This window comes from Bidens hawaiensis, unplaced genomic scaffold, assembly GCF_021521415.1.
Source record: "Bidens hawaiensis isolate Kalapana, Puna unplaced genomic scaffold, B.hawaiensis_p1.1 tig00039173_1, whole genome shotgun sequence".
In the NCBI taxonomy this organism is placed as follows: domain Eukaryota; kingdom Viridiplantae; phylum Streptophyta; class Magnoliopsida; order Asterales; family Asteraceae; genus Bidens; species Bidens hawaiensis.
This window is the reverse complement of record NW_027496902.1, coordinates 93,488-119,617: the sequence shown is the minus strand read 5'-3', so window position 1 is coordinate 119,617 and position 26,130 is coordinate 93,488. Positions and strand designations below refer to the sequence as shown.

Here is a 26,130-nt window from a genome sequence, read left to right as displayed (position 1 = left end):
CAAATTGATTACTAGATTAACATTTTATTTTATTTAAAAGCTAGAGTAAAATACAATGTAAATAATTGAAGAGTAACGTACCAAGTCATCAAATCTGTCATCGGTTCTGAATACTTAGATTTGAATGATTGTGATACATTTGAGAGTGAAAAATGATGGGCATAAATCCATATTTGCTAACTTTCTCTCTTCACATGCATGCCACTTCTTTAGTAAACGATAGAGAATACCCTAACTAGAAACCGATCAGGAATGTAACTTCAAACGAATGCAACAAAAAAATATTATGCACAATACAAGTTATATGCAATAATGAAGTGTGAAGTGTTTTATAAACTTATAAATTTTAGAAACTAGGACACTTGGTTCGCGCTTCGTGGCGGGTTTACATTACTCAAGCATGTATGAAAATGAGAAGTAGTGCGTAAAAAACGAAAATGAAAATAGACATTTGAGATTATATTAGAAAACATTTGGTTAAAATTTACGTAAATAATGTGGCGGTAATTTTTCGATTTAGATGTACTTCCATAGTATACGAAAAAGAATACCCCAAAACATTGAGGGAGTGTACGGAGGACACCAAAACGTGTTTGTTTTGTTGTTTTCATATTATGTAACGCTGAAACTCATGTTACCAAACATGTGATTTGCGGCGGCTATCAAACGAAAGTTAACCGAAAAAATATAACGTGTTTTGTTAATTGGTTACTTAAATATGTGAAGTAAAAAAATAAAGAAAAACACATGTAGTGTTTGGTATATGCAGAAATGAGATGTGGAATGACATGGATCATTGTGAGAAAATGAGAACGAAGCTGTTATGCTTGTTCGAGACAACCGATAATCTCCCAAAATAAAGAAGAATGATCAAATAAATTTATTTAAGAAGGAACATTAAATGGAAACAAAACTAAGAAGTGTTTAATCCCAGGTCAAAAAACTATTGAAAATAAACAGATTAGATAACGGCCACATCTTTTCTTGCAACAATTTTAATCCAAATCCAATATAGTGGGCGGGTCTTCCAAACGGGCCTGTTGCCGGTCAGCTCATGCGCTGATTGGTTATATTATATCAATAACTGGATTGCATCACTATCATTATCATAATTGTACATGAGGCACATGCCAATCATATAATGTGAAATGTTCCACTTGATTGACAAAAGTAAAAATATGAAAATGTGAGGCAAGTGATATAACTCTATTCATATGAAAGTATCTCACATTCTTCAATTATCATTAGCACGGGTATCCATCCAAAAGGGTTATTTACCATGTTATCTTAGGCATCATTATCTGTTTATCAAGGATTAGACCCGCCAATTACTCACTAATCTAGGACAGATAGTGCACATTTCAAGCTTTAAAACTTCCTGATTTATAAAGTTACTTCAATGTGTTACCACCATCACAATATTTGTTTCAATGTAAACACATTAATGAACAGAAAAAACAAATAAATAAAAGTAACATGTGAATAGCTAAATCAACCTGTAAATCAGCCAATCCAAGGTCACATACCCAGACGCAAACTAAGCTCCCACTCACGACCCATGTAACAAGCTACACCAAGTAAAGTGCAATGCACCCTTTTCCTTTAGTCAGGTTATGGACTAAAGTTGGCGGGTTGAAAATAGTAATTTATAGGAGAACCCGAACACTGCAAATATATTTCTGTCTCAAACGACATTCAAAATACGCTTAAAATGATGCAAGCCATTCATGAAACACTTCAAATCATGCAAGCAAAACACAATTCATGTAACCCGTTTAATTAAACGGGCCAATAGGTTGTAAATAGTTGCAACTCTTACATGCACATATAGGCTATAGCTAACAACACTCATAAAGTTACAAAAAACTGTTTACATATACAAACCCGACTACGCCCGATTCTTAGAGAAACTAGAACTAAAGTGCGATGAAACGAAATTGATGTTTATTTCTATACCTGTTATTATTGTCATAAGCACTATGAACAACTTGTATTCTGGGCTATCACGCTTCCTTTGTAGCACGCTCTTATCTATCTTGTTCACATATCCGAGCCCTGCCCGGATTCAAAAGAGAATCCGACATCACCCATCCCTGCACAAAGAGTTAGCAAAATTTCATGATCAATTCTGTTAAGAGCCACAAATATGCTTCAAATTTTTGTAACCAAATGATTGTTTTTGTTGTTGTAAATTGTAATCATATATTCGGCGTAAACGAGCCGAGATCTCGATATCGACTCAGCTCATTTATAACTGGAAATGAGTTGACCCTAACCGAGATTGAGCTGTAACATCCTAAAATTTATAATGTTGAATAAAGAAAGTTATGTTAGTGATTTCGCGTTTTTAATTATTAATATCGGGGAGGAGCGGATCACGGACTTGGATTAATTGAGATGGGTTAAATGAAAATGGGATTTAAGGGATATAAATATCCCCTAAACCCAAAAATATCTTCATTTACATCTATTCCTTCACACTTCCAAAACACACACACACCCCATACACAAGCCGACCGGCGGCCGAGATCCGAGGAGAGAGAGAGAGGCCGAGAGCCGTAGAGAGAGAGACCAAGATCCGAGAGAGAAGAGAGATCGGTTGGTTGTGATTAAGCAAGGAAACAAGATCCAACAAGCTCAAAAAGGTAAGATTCTTGAACTTTGAAGTTTAAAGATCCAAGCTTTTTAGTGTTAAGTGACCGGAAATGGTCGGGAAGCGTAGTGGGTGATATTGAACCATAGCGGGGGTGTTAAAATCGCTCGAAATGTTGGACAGAAACCAAACAGCAGGCTGTCTGGGCAACTTCGCCTTCATCTGGGCAACTTCGCCTTCAAGCGATGAACTTCGCCTGCAAGCTAAGTTCGCCTGATGACAAGTTCGCCTGAGGTTTAAGTTCGCCTGAGGTTTAACTTCGCCTAAAGCTAAGTTCGCCTGAGGTTTAACTTCGCCTAAAGCCAAGTTCGTTTAGAAAATAAATTAAAAATCTAATGAAAAATGTGTTAAGACAGTTAATGGAAATAAAATTTTTCCAAGCTGACCTGGCAGCTCGACCCCAGCCAGGGGCTCTGCCCCTTGGACCCTGCTAGGGGCTGCCGCCCCTAGACCCCGCTGCCAGGGGCAGCCCTCCGTTCGTTGTGGGTCATATAAAGATAGAAATACATTATGAGAAGTGATAGTTAATTGATACGTATACTTGTTATACAGTCAGCCGTGCACAACTGAAGAAAGGAATTACGATTAACGGTGAACGTAACCGTGTTCAGGTGAGTTTCTAGCCCCATTCCTTGTTATGATTTCGGGGCTGTGTGCATACTTGATGTGTTGTTAATACATTTATCCTAAGTGATAAGTGTATGCCCTATGTGATATATGTGTTATGTAAGAATGATTGCTTGATGGTACGTGAACGATCTTCGGATATTGCACGTACTGTCAGGTTGTAATGCTATGTATAAGGTAAGTATAATATGAATGCTTATGCGTATGAACGTGATAGAGATAATAAAAGAAGGAAATAATGATGTATGGTCGTATGGTTACGAAAAGGGGTACCGAGCCCTAATAATACTCGAGGTATGATGTATGGTTGTATGGTTACGAAAAGGGTACCGAGCCCTAATAATACTCGAGGTATGATGTATGGTTGTATGGTTACGAAAAGGGTACCGAGCCCTAAAAATACTCGGGGTATAATGTATGGAACGAAGAGGGAATCGAACCCTACTAATATTCGAAAACTAGGGACCAGACCCTTATAATATCTGTGATGTTAGGGACCAGACCCTTATAATATCTGTGATGTTAGGGAATCGAACCCTTCTAATATTCGAAAACTAGGGACCAGACCCTTATAATATCTGTGATGTTAGGGACCAGACCCTTATAATATCTGTGATGTTAGGGAATCGAACCCTTCTAATATTCGAAACTAGGGACCAGACCCTTATAATATTTGTGATGGTAGGGACCAGACCCTTATAATATCTGTGATGTTAGGGAATCGAACCCTTCTAATATTCGAAAACTAGGGACCAGACCCTTATAATATCTGTGAGGTTATAGGGCGAAAGGCTCTTAAAACGTATGATTATGTATGTAAAGAAAGTATGAAGGTAAAAATGAAAGTAAAAGCACTTAAGTGTGTATGAAAGAAAGTTAGGAGGTTAAGTATGAAATGTAAAGAATTTATTGTATGATTATGTGATTAACTAGAACTCACTCAGCGTAGCTGACTTTTAGTATGCACGCAGGTGAGTAGGATGAGACAGCTGGCTTGAGCGGGGACACATGGCAGAAGAATAAGAGCCTGGCATCTGAAGACTTATGATGTTTTAATTTTAATGCTTTAATGTTGAAAGACAATGGATGTTTTGAGACAAGTTATGAATTATGTAATGTTTTATGAAAGTTTTATATTCCGCGTAAATGTTTTAATTAACTCTGATATTTAGAACTGTGTTTATGAGTAAATCCAACACAAAAGTAGGGCTACCGGTAACGGGGCCTTACATGAGCCCAAGCTTAAACCTGAGCTCATTTAATAAATGAGTCCGAACTTCATAGCCGAGCTATACTAGGGTCGCAAGCCTAAAGGAACCTATTATTTATACAATTATTATAACTTTCGTGTTATATAAGTTGATAATTACATAATAAATATTATATATATAACTATGATACAAAAAATATAATTCTGAATATATAAAACTACTATCGAGTGTTATGTGCCTTATGTCCAAGGCTTGATGCAAAACTACTATGGAGTCGGGGGTCTCACCGGAAGCAGCCTCTCTATTCCTACGGGGTAGAGGTAAGGCTGTTTACATCTCACCCTCCTCAGACCCTACCATAGCTTTGCTATTGGTGGGATTTACCGAGTACGATGATGATGATAAAAAAATATAATATATACGAACAACTAGATATTTAATATATAACTAGGTAAATCACCCGCCGTGTTGCGGCCGCACAGCATCGTGAATTCGATAAGTATCGGTTAGGTTAGTTACAATAACGACAACAAACCCAAAATAAACAAAAATCGGTAAAACCACGGCGTTGGGGCTGCTAGTGGAAGCAAGTTCAGCCGGTTTCACTTAGGTTCGTTATGATACCGGAACTAAACCCAAAAAGTTGATTTGTAAAATGTACAGTCGACGCAAATTTGGTTGGTATTGGTTAAATTCGTTACGGTATCAGAACTAAACCAAAAAAAAAATAATAAAATAAACATATCTAAAAGAACATATCTTAAACAAAAAAAATTCAAATAAAATATTCTGAAAAAAACATTGCAGCAACAACCTCCAACTTTAAACTATAGTATAACTAGCAAGCCAAGCCTGAGCTTGAAAAGTTATTAACAAGCCAGGCTCGAGATTTAGATATAGAGATGAGCTTGAGCGGGCCCAGAGCTGCCCAGGCTTGGCTCGGCTCGTTCACGCCCTTGATATTACCAAAAACGATATAAAGTAGAATAGCAAAAACCAACTAGAATCAGTTGACAAATGAGAGGGTCATTGTCACAAATTTTATAAATTACACATCACTTGCTCCTCTATATAACAGGTTTGTTACTGTTTACTTGACCAAAAACTTGATTTGATTAATAAAAGAAGCGGGTTTTAAATTGACCCAGGCCAAGAATCTCCAGTTAACCAGCCACTATTCAAATTCACCAAAACCAATTCTTCCGTGACCAAAAAACCGAACCGTTCATAACCAAAATTGACCAGCACCGAACATCAGTTATAGGTTCGGTTTTGAGGACCAGGCCCGTATTCACCCCAACTTTTATATGCAAAAAGCAATAAATAAAGTTATAGAATAACGAGGAAAAGATAACTAGATTTAACTCTTACCTGTTCTTTAGCTTTGCTCTTGAAAGGTTCATATAAAGCAGACACCATGTTATATGATTCTGTCACATGAGCTTGAAGATCTGCAGATGTCGGCAGCAAAGTTGAACGATCACCGCTTGCATATTCATTTGACACCTGGATGTGTTTTGATGATTTAAGAACGTAGAGAAGCACATGCGCCTGATTGCATAAGAGTTTAACTTAGAATCAGTCTTATTCTTAAAAATACAAAATAAGAATCAGTATTATTCTTAAAAATACAAGATAAACTAAGTATCGAGCATGACTTCTTTACTCACATGGAAAGCTGCTTTCAATATATCATCCGATTTTGCTTTATCCTTTAACACCGCGTATATATTCCCTTTTAAAGGATTATAGGACACTAAATATCTCTCTTTCTGCCCATAAAAATATATTATAATAAAACAAATAGCCACTGAAGTTCATGTACAGTGTTTAGAAAGCATCAACCATCAACATTACTAACTGGAAAAGAAATGGGTACCTCAAAGACGGGCCCCACGTCATAAAACGAGTTTGCATCTTGAAATGCATCCTTAAATCTTGAACCTGAAACTCAGTGTTAAAAAGCATCACCCATGAAAGAACACAAGAACAAACACTAGGCCTGTAAACGAACCAAGCGCAGTGAACTTTGTTTATGTATAAAGGAACGAACATGAACAGAAAAATGAACTTTGTTTATGTAATTGTAATAAAGAAACGAACATGAACAAAAAAATTGTTCATTTAGTTAAACGAACGGACATGAGCATATGTCTCCTTCGTTCATTTATGTTCGTTTATGTTCATTCGTTTAAATTCTTTGTGTCCGTTCATTCAAAATCATTTATATACTCATTTACAGGATTAAGACCTATTACTAGTCTGGTTTTAATAACTTTTTAGGTCCAACATATCGTCGTTCACATTTACTTTTAATTGGTTTTAGCTCAGCTATGTTCTTTCATCTATGTTCAATTATGTCTGTGAACTGTTTGTTTATACTTTTAATGAACAAACATAAGCGTATGTGTGAACACGCTCAATTTCTTAAGAAACAAACAAGAACAAGAAAACCCCTTCCATTTTATTGTCTTTGTTTGATCATTTCTTCGTTAATTTAACATGCTCAGTTTGTGTTCGTTCTGTTTGCCTTCAATCCAAATGACATAAATCACAAACAGTTAATAAAAATATATACCAAGAACAACAGGCCCATCTTTGCACCATGGGAAATTGAATACTGTTTCCATCATGTTTCCTTCCTGTAAAGTCGGGACACTCCCTGAAACATGAACAAAATTATCATATAACATACTTGAGTTTTGTCTTGGTTACAAACAGCATTGAGTTAGTAAATATATGTTTATTCAAGAATCAAACAGATAAGAGCATTTGTAAAAGAACAAAATATTACTAGTAAATAAATATTAAACATTTAAACATATGTTCGACATACTAACCTGTCTTAAGAAACGATTCAACTGCCACAGTGAACCTTGCGCGATTCAGTGTACGCAATACCACAGATTTGACCTGGTCAAGTAAAAAAGGTAATGGGATTAATGCCAAAAAAGGTTAAATGAAAGAAAATCAGGATAGTTACCAGTTTAGAACGACTTTACCTCACGATAAGAGCTGAAAAGGTATCCACAAGAGAGTAGAGCAAATGTGGGGAACAAAGAAGGATTTCTTTTAGCTATGATGATGCTCAATCCCGTTCCCAACTAGAAACACAAAGAATGCATTCAATTCAAAGATAACATAGTCTTGAGGCATGCATATCAATCATGTATATCAGAATGATTTTGTTTGAATTTTGAAAGCTCAAGTCAGATAGACCATAGTACATACCAGGTCTGCCACATTGCCAACACATTCTCCTTTAGCAGTAACATCACCTATGTTTTCACCCATTGCAAAGGCTTTGTATATTGGGGTGCGAGTCGATGTAGATGTAACAGCAGCAACATTCTACAATCAAAACAAAATCATTTTAAAACATCATCGTTAGTTTCTGAATAGAGGCATGAATGATTTCATAAACTGAAACAAACCTTCGCAACATTTGCAGCACAGGCAAGAGGCAGAAAGAGGTGTGGTGCAGCTGCAGTTGCCAACTCTACACCAGCACCCAACTCCATCAGAAGGTCACCAGATAATCGAAGCTAAAGAAAATATAAAATAATCAGATTTGTGATATTTATGACATTAAAAAACACAGATCATGGAGATAATCCTTCAAACAGAAATGTTCACCTGCTTTAAATCATAATCAAATTTCTTTCCTTGCCGGGAAAAAAGCATTTTGCCAATGCGCCCAGAACCATCCTGCATATCAAGCATATAAAAACCTCTTATTATATATGAAACAGTATCTGGTTATCCTCTTATCTTTTTTAGTGTGTCCTAATTTTTCCCATCAAATGAACACACAGCAAGATCAGAACTAACATGTTCAAAATATGGAAAATCTAACAATGTGCATTGTAACACAGTTCAGTGAGATCATCAAGATAGAACCTTAAAACGCAATCATCAAAGAAAGAGGAAGGATTTGATGCTGCATAATCCTGTAAACGAACCGAATGTTCAGTGAACTGTTCTGAGGGAAGTTCGTTTATGTTCGCAAACTTAATAAACGAACGAACATGAACAGAAAAAAAAAAAAGTTTGATCATTATGTCTCGTTTGTGAATGTTCATTCATTTTAAATTTGTTTACCTTTATTTATGCTCATTTGTTAATATATTCATTAGAACTTTTTAGGCCCATTACAATTTAGTTTAGTTTTAATAACCTTTTAGGCTATAATTGGTTTTAGCTCAGTTATGTTTGTTCATTTATGTTCACTCGTCACGTTCATGAACAGTTCGTTCATACTGTTAACGAACGAACACGGTCATTTTCTTAATAAGCGAGCACAAACAAGAAAACCCAGCTCCTTAAATAGTTCTTATTTGATCGTTTGTTCGATTAAACTTAAATGAATAAACCCGAACACGCTCCGTTCGTTTGCAGGCCTAGTGTGGCAAGTGAAGCTTACCTTACAAGGAGCAACAAGTAGCATATCAAGAATACAAAATTGACCAATAAAAGAAGTATCATTTCATTTCATATAATGAATACTATGTAGTAAGACGGCAACTTTCATTCGATGGCATTCATAAAATTTCAAGCCTCAGTTTAAAGATTGGTAAAAACCAAAAGACTCCATTACCTTGATAATCCAATTGATAGCAACAGCACCAGGCATAGCTTGGCTTTTAGCAACACCAACAGAATGTAGAAGTGCTTGTGTGGTGAACACACCCATTGCTCCACCAAAGAAATGCTATATAGAAGACACATAAATAATTGTCAAGGGATCATTATGTGTAATGAAGATGACGGTGCATAACACCAAATTACATGATGTCACATTATATCATTCCTCCATATGATTGAAATTGTTTACCTTTAAAGCTCTCCATGTCATGTAGGGCACGTACGAAGGGCTAACACTGTCAGGAAACCCTTCTGGAACCACATAGGATCGTATAAAATCCATCAACTCCTGCAGTGCACAGTGTCAACAGCTCATGATAACCAGACAACGCATGAACATTTTATGAATTACTTTATACAAGGGGCTTGTTTTATGCATTCATCTTCTTAACATCTACTATCAGTATGTTATATCCTAAGTCCTAACTAGTTATTAGTTAGTCCATTCCACAGAAATCAACTTTTTACAAGTTTTTTTTCCTGTGTGCTTCAGCTTCAGTTTGTATAAAGCCATTTGTTTCTTTTTTCCTTACTGACTTACCGACATTTTCAGCACTTTATGTTTATTAATATATCCAGTATAAGAAACTCAGATTAATATGCAATTTCACTTCTATTGATCTGCTCTGTGCTACAAGAAGTATAACATTTCACACATAAAACCTAAATCAACCTAATCATTCAAAACTTTCAATATATGCAACTCTCCACTCTTCAACAATTGCTGCTATAGTTCCTTTCAGTAAGCAAATGGGTCAGTATCTCTCCTTTCTCAAATTCATGTTCACTACGAAACAATAACAGAAATATGTCTATTTTACTCACACAATTTCACTATACAGATGAATATTTCTGCTTATCAATCAATTAACCATCATATAACATCAATCTAAATACAAATTCAACAGTAAATACTAGTGCATTGAATCTAAAATAAAGCACAAAACTCTCTAGAGAGAGAGAAAGAAAAACCTACATTCTATGCATAGAAGCTAAATTAACCTAATCTTTCATAACTTTCCTTTAATCAACAACTGTTTCTGTGGTTAACAGTTACAGACCGATACCTCTCCTTTCTCAAATTCATATTCGCTATGAAACAATACCAGAAACATGTCTATATTACTGAACATGTCTATATTACTCGAACAATTTCACTATACAAATCATAGTTATTAAATGCGTTAGGCGCACTCAAGGCGCATAGGCCTTGCCTAGGGCCTAGGCGCAAGGCGCAAAAAAAGCGAGGGCCTGAGGAAAAATAAGCGCATTTAAATAAAACATTTAAAATATATTATGTATATGAAAAATAATGCTATTCTTCAAATAAAATAAACAAAAGCTACTATATAACATTTAATATCATCTAATTAGTACCAAGCGTTCTAAAATAGTCAAGATTAGAATGTGATCCCAAAACTTGAATAACAAAATGTATCAATATATTGCCTTAGCCTTCTCCTAGATCTAAGTTTCAATAGCAACCCTTGCGTTTCTTTTGCTCGGATTTTATGTTCACATGTTCTTGGCATAGACAATGCCGAAGCGCTCGCCTAGGAACTAGAAGCACATTTATTGAGGGCCTAGGTGCAAGAAGCGAGGGCTTTTAATAACTATGATACAAATAAACATTTCAACTTATCAAACAATTGTCCATCTAGTAACATCTATCTAAACACAAATTTACTTTCACTCCCCTTTCTCAAATTCGTATTCACTACGAAACAATACCAGAAATAGGTATAGGTATATGTAAGTCGCGCAATTTCACTATACAAATGAACACTTCAAGCTTATCAATCAATTAACCATCAAATAACATCTTTCTAAACACAAATTCACTCTCCCTTCTCAAATTCATATTCACTACAAAGCAATAACAGAAATAGGTATATTAATTAACTCTCAAAATTTCAGTACACAAATAAACATTTCAACTAATCAAGCAAATTAACCGTCAAATAACATCAATCTAAACACAAACTCAACAGTAAACACTAGTGCATTGAAAAACAATAAATCTACATCCACAGTAGCTCGGTGAGGCTGCAAACTAACACCACGAATAGAATTCATGTTCACTAAAAAAACAATAACACCCCAGAAATATTTCTATTTTACTCGCACAATTTACACAAATAAGCTTTTCAAGTAATCAATCGTTGAAGAACAATAAACCTACATCAGCCGGAGCTCTGTGAGACTGCAAGCTAACAGCACGGATCGAATTGGAGCCCTTCCTGAACTTACTCCCGTCGTTGTGCGCCACATACTTAAACCTCCGTCCGTCAATTTCCTCATAACAGATCAACCTCAAGCTGGCATCAACGAATTGCTCTTCAATGAGTCCATAGCTGGTGGCGTTCGGTGACCTAGTTTGTTCCGACGGCGGACAGGACGAGGCTAAATTGGCGGAGATTCTGAGAGTTTCACGGACGAGGAGGTGAGCGTCCGTGGTGGAATTGGATGTGGTGCGGCGGTCGAGTTTCATGGTGGTTGGAGTGTGAGTGTGTATTGATAGTTTAATAGATTGTCAACATAAAAATGGAGGAAGTGAAGAAGGGAGCATTGGAATTGACGATGGATGCATCATATTGATGTGTTGTACAGGTGGCTTTGACAAGTTACTATACACCCCACCACGAGTGAGGTTCAGTCGACATGAATTTGTTCTTTTTTTTCTCTTTTTCATTTTTTAATTATTAATAATCGAGAGAGAACATGACGGGAATCCGGTCAGTATGGGTTCGGTTTCTTACGCTATTGGCTCATATTGTATTAAATTTAAACTTATGGGGTTGTTTGTGTGACTTAAGAGAACATGAGAGTTGAATCCCTCCACTTGTGGCCTATTGATAGAAAGTTTGGTTCACATTGGAGACCGAAGTTCGATCCTCACTTGTGTCACTTTGGGTGTATATTGGAAACGAAAGATTTGAGCTAGGTCTTGTGAGGTTGTCACTTCGAATCCCACCGGGTATGTTCAATACTCGGTCATTCCCAAAACAGGATATTAGAAAAACCCGAATTGTGCACCTCTATGAGGTGAAGAATGGTTGATTTGGGCTTTGGATGAAGAATGGGTTTCCGGTTAAAAGCTTAAAAATTAGGATGAAATTGGATTTAGGTGGAGTTTGGCATTTCCTTATTTGAGTGGAATCTCGTTTTTAGTTTCTTTGGCTAGGTAAAATGTTGTGGTGGAGTCTATTCGGTGTTTGGTGTATGATGATGCTGTGAAAACCGCAGATCAGTTATTGGTGTTTTTCATACATATTTTAGAATTGCATATACATTCCGAAGTAATAAAAATGTATAATTTTATTGCATAATTTACTACACTAGTAATAATAAAAAATAATTGATTGAGCTATTCATAATATATCGTAAGTTTATAACTAAAATCCTAAAAAAAAAGGCTTAGCATATCAATTTTTTTAAGTTATACATGAGACAAAATAAATTGAGTTTCGTTCTTTCTTTTCAACGAGCTTTTTTTTTTCGGTTTCGTTTAATTACAAACATTAATGCCTACTATACTAGAATAGGATGTATAAATGTATTCGAGGCATATACTCAGCCTATGTCTTCTTGTAGGGTTCAAAAGTCTTTTATTGATGTAAATTTGTAAGTGGGTGTTGCTTTTCAGTTTCCACACCATAGGTTCTGTTTGTTTTTGTGTAAAAGGTCTGTAAGGAGTTTACGTTTGCAGGCGTATAGACATAAGCTTCTGAAGACTGTTTGTTTTTTTAGAAAAAAAATATCTGAAAAATGATTTTACGGTCTTAAAAAATAAGTAATTGTTTAACTTCTTCACACTTTTTCACATCCTATCAACACCCGATGTCCAACACCACCACCACCCACCGTGCGCCACCACCATCACCGTCCACCACCACCCACCACCGTTGATATAAGTCTAAATATATATAAGTCCCTTATATATTTAATATAATATTTTATTAGTTTTCGTTCGGTTTTTATTAGAATTTGTATATTACTAATTTATTTGAATATTTTAGGTTCTGGGTTTCAATTATGTCGAAAAGAGCGCGAAAACAAGCAAAATGGGAGAAGGCCCGTCGCGCGGCACTTTGGGCTCAGTTTTCTATAATCTTCTACAAATGTTAAGTCTATGGGCTCAGATTTCTAGAATATTCTACAAATATTAAGTTTAAGAGCTTAAATTTTCAGAATCTTCTACTAATTTTAAGTTTATGAGCCTTAAAAATCTATATAAACACCCATAAATTTAACCCTAATCATAACCTGAAAGCCATAGACAAAATTTGGAGCTCAAAAGGTGATCTTTTGGAGGTTTTAAAGGCTTGGAATCATACGATGGCGTGCTTATCATCCAAGGACGAAGACCACGGGTTTATCGCCTTTAATCTTTCGTTTCTTTTGTTTTCCACCATGAATTCCTTTATTATTGTTTTGTTTTATTTTATGATGTTAGGCTAAAAATTATAAACTGCCTAGACTTATGATGAACCTATTTTGACGTTGTGTTTTGATTTGGGATTTATTTATCGTTATGATTTTTATGATTTAGTTGGTTTAATCATATTAAATTGATGCATATGGATATTTATGATTGTTTAATTAATTGTTATTATTTCATAGTTGCCTAGATTATTGTTTGTCATTATGATATGTTGCTATTAGGTCATCTACTTTGTGTTTTTAACTATTTTATGATTGACATGCATTAAGATCATAGGAATAATTATTATTAATTAATTAAACCTAAGTGTGCCGCTAACCTAAATCTGTAAGGTGCTAGGTTATTAATAGATCTTTATTATTTGATCTTGCTAGATTTAGTTCTTCGTAAGAAGTCCGTCTAGGTTTGATTATTTAATTATTGTCTATTGAATCAATTAAATATATTAAACTGTCTTTGATTTCCGCGCTGTAAGGTAGGATTTCGTATAAAGGAACTAAGTCATAAATAATTAGGTGACCGTAAGGAAACTTGATTTTTAATACTGGTGTGCATTAAAACTTATTAGAAACTCATAGGTGTCTCTTGAGAAGGGTCAGGGGTCCTGCTCGGGTTTTCTCTTAAGTGTCTATTTTACGATCTCAGTCCATAACTTAATATTTTCCCGGTTAATTCATAACTGAAATTTAGGGGATTCTAGCCTAGGTAGTTATCTCATCATCATCTTATACCCAAACTTGTGTTTTCGTTTATTTTACTTGTTTTCCTTAATTAGTTTTAATTTAGTATTTTAAACAAACCCCCCCTTTTTAATAAACAAATAGTCGTGTCAGTATTAGTTTAGTCTAATTAGCTAGTTTACGTAATTTAATGAGTCTCGTGGGTTCGATATCCGGACTTACTTAGCTGTACTAGAGTCGACCGGTTCACTTGCCGGTTAGTAGTTTTAGTTAAGTTAAGAGTCTAGAATTTATTACTTAGCGTCTAGATTAGCTTGTTTTTATATAACTACTTTTAGCACGTCAAAGTTTTTGGCGCCGTTGCCGTGGACTCTTGGCAATTGCGTTATTAGCTTTAATTGGACTTACTTGCTATATACGTGCTATTTGTATTATGTTTTGTTTTTGAGTCGTAGGAGTTAGGTTAATATAATTTAGTTTATTTGTTAGTTTTATTTAGGAGTATTTTAGTAGGAGTCTACTTCGTTTTATTTTATTTTGAGTCATAGGAGTCTAATTGTCCGTGTCTTTTATTTCTTTTAAGTCTCGTAAATATGTGTCAGATTTGTGGTGGACCCCATTTTACGCTTATATGTCCTCAATATGTGGGGTGTTTATCACATTATTATGCTAACCCTCCTGTGCAGCCGCAATAAAATTTTTGGCAGGAACCTCCTTCGTATTATTACAATGATCTATATCATCAGCCTCAGCATAATCAGGGTCAATTCGATGATCAATATTTTAGCAGCAACCTTGTTGAGAGTAGTGTGTTCGAGAAGGTGAAGAAATTAGAAGACGTGTTAGCTCAATATTTGGCCTCAGATTCCCAACAGAAGTTAGTTGAGCATGATATCATCTTGAAAAATTAGTAGAGCGTGATTACAGATCTCCAACGTACATTAGAGAGCATTACTAGGAGATTGAATGAAGAAAAGGAGGAAGAAAAGAGATTGAAGTTATTAGAGTATGTTGACGAGTCAGATGAAGGGATCACTCAAGTAACGGAGACAAAAATGGACGATGAAGTCCGACCTCCAGTTCCACAGGTTACTATTGCTAATTACTGGAGTGACTCTGATGATGAGATCGACAAAGAAGATTGGGTTACTTATCAAAGGTCGTTAGTGAAGAAAGAGTAGATAAAGGAGGAAGTGGATTTTGGACATTCATTTGAGTGTATGTTTGGTGTTAAAAAAGATATAGAGGAGGAAGTTAATTTGGGAGATTCACTTGAATTGATGTTTGGTGTTGAGGAAGAGGTTGAGAATAAGTTATGCGACGAAGATGAGTTTTTAAATTTGGAGTTAGAAGGGTTGCCTGAGTATAAAAATTATGAATTTTTATAGAAATATGAATACGCTATCAGAGGCTTGGGTAGGTTTAACGTTAAAGTATACAGTATATCCGGTGATATAAACTCAAATCTTGCACTTCTAGTTTTAGTGTTTAACACTTCATAGGCGTATGGTTTTATAGCCTTAAATCCTGTATTGATGGGATGCTTCGGGTTCGGAGATCACGGGTTGTTTTACGGTTGTTCATCTGGGTATCTTCGGATATTTAAATAAATAAAAGCTTTTAAGCATAACCCCGCAGTTTACTGCAATCATTACACTCACTTACATCAATTACAGTGAAGTAAAATCTTGATGATCCAGTGATCATCCCGCTGTTAGTCATGCGTGGTCCTCTTACTTGCGTCCCATACCATTAAGAACAGGATCAACGAGAGATACGATGTATGTAAACCGACAGATGGAAACTTGTAAGTCTTTTCCTTTTTACTTGGTTTTTATGTTTTTAGTTTTTAATTTTTTAGCTTCGTTTTATTCTTATTTATTTTTGTATTTTTAGGTTTTTTTTAAAATTTTTGAGTCGTGTTTCCGTCCCTGCATTGAGGACAATGCAAATTTCAAGTGTGGGGATAGGAACACATGTCTTTAACTTGTTTTGTCAAATTTATGATTTAAAAAAAAAAAAAAGTTCTGAACAATGTCCCTTGATTTTGTTTCTTCTTGATGGGTCCTTAATGTAATTATATTTTATTTTCAGTTTTAAAAGGACTATGAAACCTTAAGTGCTTAAAGTGTAAATTATTTAAATTAACATAATAAAACATAACAAAACCGTGACCAAGCTTCTATTGACATGTTTTTCCGGTGAATCAATATTCCGGCGACGCACTCAACTCCGGCGAACCTTAAAGTCCCTTTAAATTCACGTTTCAATCCAATTAATGACTCTTAACGCCATAAACGCTAACCGACAACCATTAACATGCAATAACAATTCGTAATAGTACCCGTAATGGCCGATTTAAAACCACAGCCGGCCGGAAATATTAATAATTTCAATAATAAACATTAAAGCTTCTTCGTTGCAATTGACTTATAAATAGACCCTTTGGCGGGGCTCGTGTATGATTGGATAATCACCTTTCTGCCTATCATACGGAGAGATGTGTAAGGAGACATACCTTGGTCTTCAAATGAATCACCACATCAAACTCGGCATGATTATTTTGTTTGTATCACTTCCGTCACTACACTAATGAAAAGATGCCACACGAATTGTCAGTTTACTGAATAGAAACCTTTTGAGGCTCTCCACAATCTTGAAGAAACAATTGACTTGGAATATGAGAAAGATGATGATGAGGGGTCAAAGGATTTTGAAATAGAGAATGAAGACAGAGACTATCTGATCAGGTTCCCAAGCAACAACAAGATATTAATCCAGAACAACCAGAAGTTCAAGCTCAACAACAAGTTGCTGAACCCGAACAAGCTCCTATGCTATTGTCTTGGGATAAAGAGCATAACATTTGTGCCTTTTTACACGATGATTTTGAAGACTCACCTATGTTCGGAGGGAAGATTAGTTTCCTTCTACGTTCCAGGATCTACAAGGCTATATCGACATATACTTTAGTTTACCAAAGTATTATACGAGACTTTTGGAATACAGCTAAGTTTAATGAAGTCGAGAATCAGATAGTAGCTGTGATCCATGATAAATGCGTGGTGATTGATGTGGGAGTGATTAGGGATGTGTTGGGGTTTGTTGATACGGTGGATGACCAGTGTGAGTTTGATAAGAGTTTGATTCGAGGATTGTTTGGCAGGATTAAGTACAAGGGGGATTTGGATCGATCTATGTATAACAGGTGAGCTTGTGCGAACAGTACAAGTACTTGATGCATGTACTTATTCATTGCCTTGGCGATAGGAAGGGTGGATATGACGAATGCAGAGTGATGCTGCAATCTGCTTTCGTTGCTCTCGTGCTCAATAAACCGTTCAATTTCTCTGAACTAGTTTTCTATCACCTGAAGGAGAATATCACAAGCCGTCACAAGTTCCTAATGTATCCAAGATTTCTGCAACTCATGATTGATGATCTACAGCCGACGTTATTTAAAGATCCAGCTAATCTTGGTGATTTGATGAGGCTGGAGCATATGAATGCAGAGACTATGAGGCGGTTACGTTCTTATCGTGGTCAAAGTGTTCAAGATGGTCAGAGGTATAAGCGTTTGATTGGCCATCTTGCCAATATTGATTATGAAGAACCACCTAATGATCGATGGGCTCATGATGATTCGGATTCTGAGCGTGAAGGTGGTGATGATGGTGGTCAAGGGCCGAGCACTGAGTTAACGTATGCCCAAAAGCGCAAACGTAAGGGTAAAGAGACGATGGTGGATAAGGGGGAGAAGCCGAAGAAGCAACGTGTCAAACAGGTTTCGGGCATTGAGATACCAAGCCAACAGTTTGAGAGATCGACTCCACTTGTATCTATACCAGAATCTATTACTACTTCTCCTATTCCACAAAGTATTCCAAGATCTCCTTTTATTTCTCGATCTCCGACTCCAGTTCCGATGCCAATTTCTCCAGTACCTCCGATAATGACTTTGACAACTACATCGATGTCGTATCCGTACTTTGGTGATGTATTGCAGACTGTATTGGCACGTATGACTAGTCCTCAACCGACTACGCATGTTACTCCAGTTACTCCAACTCCGTTTCCAAGACCTGAGCATTCGATTATGGCTTTCAACCATCCTCAGGGTCCTATGCAACCGTTTCATCCTAACTTTTATGGTATGTCTCCTCAAGCTCAGTGGTTTCACATGCTGAATCTATTGCATCTTCAGCAAACCCAGATGCAATCTGATCGAGCAACTCATGAGCTAGCACGGCAGAATATGTTTAGGCATATTCATTACATTCAGAGAGAAAATAGGGAACTCAAAGCCCTAGTTGTTGCTCAGGGGGGAGAGGTTAGAAAAACAGGACGAGATCATCCACCAACTTACTTGCAAAGACGATGAGTTGAAGAAGTTGAGGAATGATGAAGATGATCAGGATGAAGGGGGTGTTGGTGATCAGCAACCGGACGGCCGTCGGCAGGTAATCAAGCTGGTGGAACGAGTACTAGTGGTGGTAGTGAGGGGAATCAGATGCAGATTGTGCTGTACAAGGACTATAGTAGTGCTAAACTGATTGATGTCATACTGGCGAATATGATTTTGTTTGTGGCTATGAATGGGATTGTGTATAGCATGGTAAATGTTGATGACATCGAAGAGGGTGAGTTTGTTGATCATTCACTGAATGGGATTGCTTCTGGATCTAAATGAAGACGAGGTGGAGAAACTTGGGAAAACAATTGAGGTTGAGATTGACTTTGAAGGAAGTACGAATCTAGGCATTCCTCGTGGGAATGTGCTTGAATATGAAGATGTGGAGATGGAAGATGTGACTGCTGAGGAGTATCCTGAGTTCTACACTGATAACACCAATGATTCAGGTATTCCGTTCTTCACAACAGAACATTTTGATGCAGCAGAACAGCGTCGTCGTGAAGAAATAGAGAAGTGGAATAAAGCCGCTGAAACCAGTCATTTGTTGCTGAAAGAGAAGAAACGTAAATGTGCTTTGGTTGGTATGTTTGGGCAGGATGTGAAACGTATGAATAAGATGATCAAGACCTTTAGATATCACGAACAGGTGGAAGTCAAATTGGTGAAGGTCCGAGCATCTGCATACCAGATGAAGAAGTACAGAAGTGCTAAGGGTGTGAGAGGTGATTTGGTTGCATGGCATTATGATGCAGATCTTAAGGTATATATCGTGAAGTGGGAACATGGTATTTATTATTTCAAGCGCCCACACATCTATGCCGAGGTGAGATGTTAGAACACTAGTCAACAAACCGTTTGTTAATCGAGGAAAAGACTAGTGGGCTGAGTGGTTCTATGATCATCTGCTACATAAGACCAGATTTGGTTTCAAATTCTTCAAGCCGCAAGTGCCAACACACAAATACATCGATGAAATCGATCCTAGCACTGGCTGGAGAAAGATGGTGTTGTAGATAAAGCCGCCAAAGACTATGAAGAGGGCTCCAATGAAGATCTTCCTCAGAGTCTGTTCACCACGTTCAACAGATGGTATTATGATAACAGGACTGGTGAAGTGGTAATTGTATTGGGCAGTGGATCCAACACGAGCATTATTCGTGTAATCGATCCAATGTGGCTCATAACTTATCGGAGTCTGATAATGATGCGTTATTTCAGAATCAGATCCGATTTGCTAACATAAGCGATTATGATCTTGCGATGCAGTTTCAACGAGTTGTACGAGTCTGTTATGCATTCAAGATTCATAGCTGCACCGACTGGAAGACGAAGATGTTCCAAAAATAAAGTATAAAGAGCTCGAGACGAGGGGGAGTTTGTTGATACACGAATCTGCGTCTCGGTCTTTATTATATTATTATTATATGTTTTATTAATGTAAGGGTATTTTGGTAAATAGCCCATTCACTCTATTGTAAAGCTATTTGTTACCTCGTAATGAATAAGCTACATTCGTTAAACATGTCAGCCACATTCGTTAACCTAGCTTAACGAATGTGACAATGAATGAAGGGTATTCGTTATAGTTTAATGTACCACGAATGAGTCTGTTCATTCGTTAGAGTTAATGTAACGAATGACACATTCGTTAAAGGTTAAGTTAACGAATGTGTCATCATCTATGTATATCTGTAACATCTTTGATAATGTAATCAGTTCTGTCTATTCGCTAAATCACCTCGTTACTCTGCCAAAATACTCTCTAAACGCACACAGTTCACACACTAACCGTATTCAACCTAATCGTATCGATCAATCAATGAACAACATGATGTCATCGTAGATCTTGATCCATATACGCTTTCTCAAATCTCCTACTAGGCCATCAAATGCACCAATTTCCCTGCTTGTGTCACCTCCAATTGCACAAGGAACTAGTGAATAGGAAGGACAATCATTCGGACCTTTATCCCCACATCTTCCTTATTCCTCTTTGGAGGAGGATATAAGGGCTCGTGTTTTGCAGGAAGGTGTTGTCCGCCATTGTCCAGACTAGAAGTTAACTCCTGCTTCCAAATTTTTCGATTGAGAAATGTGTTTTGAATTTTTCCATGAGGTTATACCTTCTGCGGAACGCAAGTTCCAAAATAGGCGTGCTTGTGTGTCCCTTGGCAACTCATATATTTATCATACGGCCAACCAGGTCTCAACGACTCAGGAGATATATCGGGACTGGATGTTTTGAGCAGGAATTGGGGAGTGCAGGATAATGTCCTCCAGGAACTCCAGGCCGGGAAGGAAAAGTATCGTCTAGAAGCCAACACTACTAAGTGGAAGCTGAGAGACGTTGAGAAGGCCTTGGAATCTCAGAAGGGGCGCCAAGCATCCGCTGCCAAGGAATGGGAAAAGGCGTGTCGGAAACAAAATTCTACACTCGAAGCCGCACGCGCTCAAACCCGTGCCCGTGAAGCCGAACTTTCCAAAGCAGAGGATGCGAGGTCAACCCTGGAGGCTCAGCTTTCGGCCCAAGAGGAAATTATAAGTTCCTTGCGTGCTACGTCTGCCGCCAAAGATACCTTAATCGAGGATCTGATTAGAGACAATACTCGATTAATAGGTGAGCAAGGCGATCTTAAGGTGAGCGTAGAGCAGGCTACCATTGACAGGGCCTGGATGATGAATGAAGGTCTTCCCAAGGTAAAGGTCTCTTCGAAACATCATTTTTGTTCTTATATTCTGTGTTGAATCATAATTAGTGTTTCTCGTCGCAGATTATCTCCCATGTACATGAAGGATCTGTCCTGGGGAACTGCCTTTTGCGACTTCTTCGCGCATCGCGTGATTCTGGTCCCAAGGCAGGGTTCCGTGAGGGAGTAACCTTTGCACGGGAGGGTCGTTCTATGGAATATTTTGCCCTCCACGCTGTGGATGTAGATGCCAAATATGATGAAAAAATGGAAGCTTTTGATAACCTTCACTTCCTCATCCGGGACGCTATTCAAGGTGTTGCTTCCCAAGCCGATGGCGTCCAGCAGGTACATAATTATTTTCAAGACGAAGAATAATCTTTTTATTTAGTTGTAATCTGTTTACTTATGTAATCCCTTTTTTGAATGTATATATGACATGGGTTTTACATTTTGTCTTGTTTTTTTATTACAATATAAATGTGTGTTAACTAAACCTGCCATATATCCAAAACATAGGATTAGTATTTTCCTGGCATGCAGGTCATCTTGGAAACAGGCATAGTAATAGACGGTGCGTAGGTCAACAACACTTAGCTAACGTTTCATGAAAATTTGGCGTGTAACTCTGTTTTGTATTAACAAGTAACCCGCTATTTGTTACATGAAAAACAGAATTTGGCATGCAGGCCAGCAAAATGGCATGCACGCCAACAACGGGCACACAGGCCAAAATAGGCACGCAAGCCATAAAATAGGCACGCGGGCCCAAAAACAAGAACGCAGGCCGAGGATAAGCACGCAGGATTACAAGTAGCATTGTTTTAGCTGTGCCACATTCTAGTTCTAGGAATTGGCATTCCATTTAGCTTTTTCAGCTTGTATGCGCCTTTTCCCAGGACTTCATCGATTTCATATGGTTCTTCCCAAGTGGGAGCCAACTTTCCTGGGAGCTAGACGTTTTATGCCTCATTATCGCGAAACACGTAATCCCCTTTATTATATTCACATACCTTGATTCGCGCATCGTAATATTTTTGGAGTTGGCTTTTGTATTTGCTTTCGCGTATAGCCACCAACTCTCTTCTTTCTTCTAGGAGGTCTAGGTTCAACCGTAACTCCTTGTCGTTGTCTTCAAATAAAAGCATTTTTGCGGATGGGACACTGATCTTGGTAGGAATCATTGCTTCCGTGTCGTATGTTAAGCTTAATGGAGTTTCAGAGTTGCTTGTTTTCTTGTTGGTTCTGTGCGACGACAGGACATGTGGCAAGTCGTCTACCCATCCCGTTCGTTTCGCTCCCAGCCGGGCTTTTATGCCCTCCTTGATACTTCGATTGGCTCTTTCCACTTGCCCATTGGCTTGTGGGTGCGCCACAGATGTAAAGGTTTGAGAGATATGCAATTCGAATAGCCATTCTTGCAAGCCTTTATCAGTAAACTGGGTTCCATTATCGCTAACCAACGTTTGCGGGAGGCCAAAACGGCGTATAATAAATTCCCACAAGAACTTTTTTATATTTCCGCCCTGATGTGTGCCAATGGTTTGGCCTCCACCCATTTGGTGAAATAGTCGATAGCAACCAACAAGAACTTCACCCGCCCCCGTGATTCCGGAAATGGGCCCATAATGTCGATAGCCCACTTCTGGAATGGCCACGCCAAGGTGACTGGGACTAACTTGTTCTGGGGCCTAAGCACATTTGGTGCATGTCTTTGGCAAGATCCGCACTTTCTGATTTCTTTAATTGCATCCATATGCATGCCTAGCCAGTAATACCCAGCATTCATGATTTTTGCTACTACCATCCTCGGTCCTGCGTGTAGCCCACATATGCCCTCGTTAATTTATCTGATGGCATAATTGGCATCTTCCATGTCTACGCATCTGAGTAATGGACCGAGAAAGATTTTCTGAATAATATCTCATCTTGAACTTGGTAACACAATGCCTTGTGGGGAATCTTTCGCGCAAGGATTTTATCTTCTGGTAAAATACCGGAGGATAAGTACTCCACGATGGGTGTCATCCAGGAGACTGTTCCCATTTGGATAACCATGACTTGATGTTGAGGAACGTTTGGGCTGTCCCAGACCTCAATCTGCATGTCTTTCCCCAGATGCTCGCGGGTTGGTTTTCACTTAGCTTGGTGCAGACCACTTTACAGGAAGTAAATTGTTGTATAAGGTCTTTGGCCTGGGATAAATATGAGGCCATCACATCATTCTTTGCATTGTATGCCCCTGAGACCTGACCCGCGATGAGCATGATTGACCCTCGCTTCAAGAAACTTGACGCCAATCTTCTTTGCAATTCTCAGGTCGGCCAAAAATGCTTCATATTCCGCCTCGTTATTTGTGCTCTTGAAATTCAAATTAATGGCTTACATGAATTCGTGGCAATCTGGGTTGACTATTCTCAGGCCTGCACCTGATCCTTCCCCACTTGACGCTCCATCCGTGAACAAAGTCCATTTTTGACTCTCTTCCGACGGGACTGGAGGTTGTTGTTCATACAAGCACTCTTGAACTTTCTCTGTTGGTACCTCTGTAACAAAGTCTGCCAACACCTGACCTTTTATCATGGGTCTAGGTTTATACTCTATTGAGTGTTTGCCCAATTTGATTTCCCATTTTGGCCAATCTCCCTGACAACTCTGGTTTAGCCAACACACTCTTTAATTTATAATCGGTCAGTACGTGTATGAGGTGACCCTAAAAGTACCTCTTCAACCTTCGTGCCGCATATACTAACGCCAGCACTAACTTCTCCAACATTGAATAACGGGTTTCAGCATCTTCCAAGGTTCTACTAACATAGTAGATTGGCGTTTGGTTGCTTTTCGATCCGTTAACAGGACTGCCCCTACCGCAATATCAGACGTGGAAAGGTACAAAGTGAGGGGCTCTCCTGCGTGAGGTGCGGTCAATGTTGGGAGTTCCATGAGACATTTCTTGACCTCCAGGAACGCTTTTCTGCATCCGGTGTCCACTTGAAGTGTGCCTTCTTTTGGCAATTGCGTAATGTGGACACGAAGGGGTAAGATTTGGCAGCATGATTCACTAGGAATCTGTTCAAAGCTACCAATCTACCATTCAGCATTTGAACTTCCTTCAGCGAGGATGGGGAAGGCATCCGAGCAATCGCCTGGACCTTGTCTAGGTTTTCTTTGAACCCTTCCCCTTGTAACAATCACCCCAAGAAACATTCCCTCATCCATGCCAAAAGAGCATTTTGACAGGTTAAGCTTCATATTGATTTTTCTCAGAGTGGAGAAGACATCCTCAATATCTCGTAACATCTGGTCCTCTTCCACATTTTGATGACTAAGTCATCCATATAGACTTCTAGATTCTTTCCAATCTGCTCTCGGAATGTGTTATCCATCAAACGCTGGTATGTAGCTCCCGCGTTTTCCAAGCCAAATGGCATCATTTTGTAGCAGAAAGTGCCATGATCAGTTGGGAAGGTTGTCTTGTCCTCGTTACGGGCAACCATCCGAATCAGATGATATCCTTTATAGGCATCTAGGAAGCACTTAAACTTGAAGTGTGCCACTACATCGACCTTCAAATCGATTTCCAGGAGCGGATAGAAGTCTTTTGGGCACGCCTTGTTAAGATCCTCGAAGTCTATACACATACGCCATGAGCCATTACTCTTTGACCATTACCGGGTTTGCCACCTAGGTTAGGTACTAGATCTCACGAATGATCCTCGCGTGTAACAGGACTTTCTCTTCTTCTGTACAATCGGCGTGTACGCAGGGTTAACCCTTAGCCTATGTTCAGATATCTCTCTTGGAACACCGATCATGTCTGAAGGTGTCCAAGCAAAGATATCCACGTTCTTGACCAGCATCTGTTTTAGAAAGACTCGCACCGTCTCCGAAATGGTTGCCCCAATGGTGACAGTCTGTTCGGGATAATTTGGATCAACAACACACTTCTCTGGCTCTATTCTCACCATGTTTTTTGGCACTTTCGCGGGTTTGGACCCTTCCATCGCAAATCAGTGTGTGTTTACCCGAATTATGTCTATCCTAGTCCTTGTAGGCACGCCGACTGCGCCATGCGTTGTCGAAGGATTGGCATTAAAGTCACCAATCGCTTCATGCCCTATAATTATAACATGTTTGGACCTCGCAGGTAGGACTAAGAACTCAACGTCTTCTGTCCTTGTATGAGTCCCGTCATTGAGTGTTACTGGAAATGTTATGACCCCTTTAGGATGCATAACCTCATATCCAAACCCGGAGACAGGAGCGTGGACAGGCTTTAAGCGTGCTTTGTCTTCATCCTCCAGCTGCTCAAAGCATTGTTCGTACATAATATCAGACGTGCTCCAGATGTCAAAGAAGACGCACTGGGACCTATAATTTCTGAACAACGCTGTAATAATTAAAGGTTGTTTCATACATGGACCTCCTTTAACCTTTGGAAAAACAACTGGTTCGATTTTCCATTCATCTTCCTCGATCTCTGTGACATTTGAGCCAAAACAAGGTACACCTCAGTACGTATTTACCGATTAAGCAAATAAACGCCTTTTGCGTAACAAACGAACGATCAACCGAACGGGTCGGTTACGACCCAGATATCTCGGGGGGGCATTTATAAGTGATATACGATCTATACAAGCTAAAACATTAGAAATATGGTCTTCGTTTGATAGCAAACAAGTTAAACGAAAACATGCTCGTTTAACCACCCGCTATAGATTTAAACGCAAAAGATAGTTACAAACCAAGCATTGTATCATCCGTTAAGCC

General features: G+C 38.2%; 1 protein-coding gene across 1 annotated transcript; it reads right to left on the bottom strand.

Annotated features, from left to right (window-relative positions):
* Window positions 1-1,723: 1,723 nt before the first annotated feature.
* Window positions 1,724-11,626, bottom strand: LOC143591083 (protein root UVB sensitive 6-like). The gene is made up of 13 exons (XM_077071397.1): window positions 11,318-11,626; window positions 9,326-9,424; window positions 9,089-9,202; window positions 8,128-8,199; window positions 7,926-8,036; window positions 7,723-7,842; window positions 7,494-7,595; window positions 7,332-7,404; window positions 7,070-7,153; window positions 6,371-6,435; window positions 6,162-6,263; window positions 5,863-6,042; window positions 1,724-2,093 (listed from the first exon to the last, which is right to left on the bottom strand). Exons 1-13 carry the CDS (start codon window positions 11,624-11,626, stop codon window positions 2,028-2,030), a joined length of 1,497 nt encoding a protein of 498 aa, XP_076927512.1. The 3' UTR covers window positions 1,724-2,027.
* Between the last annotated feature and the right edge of the window lie 14,504 nt (window positions 11,627-26,130).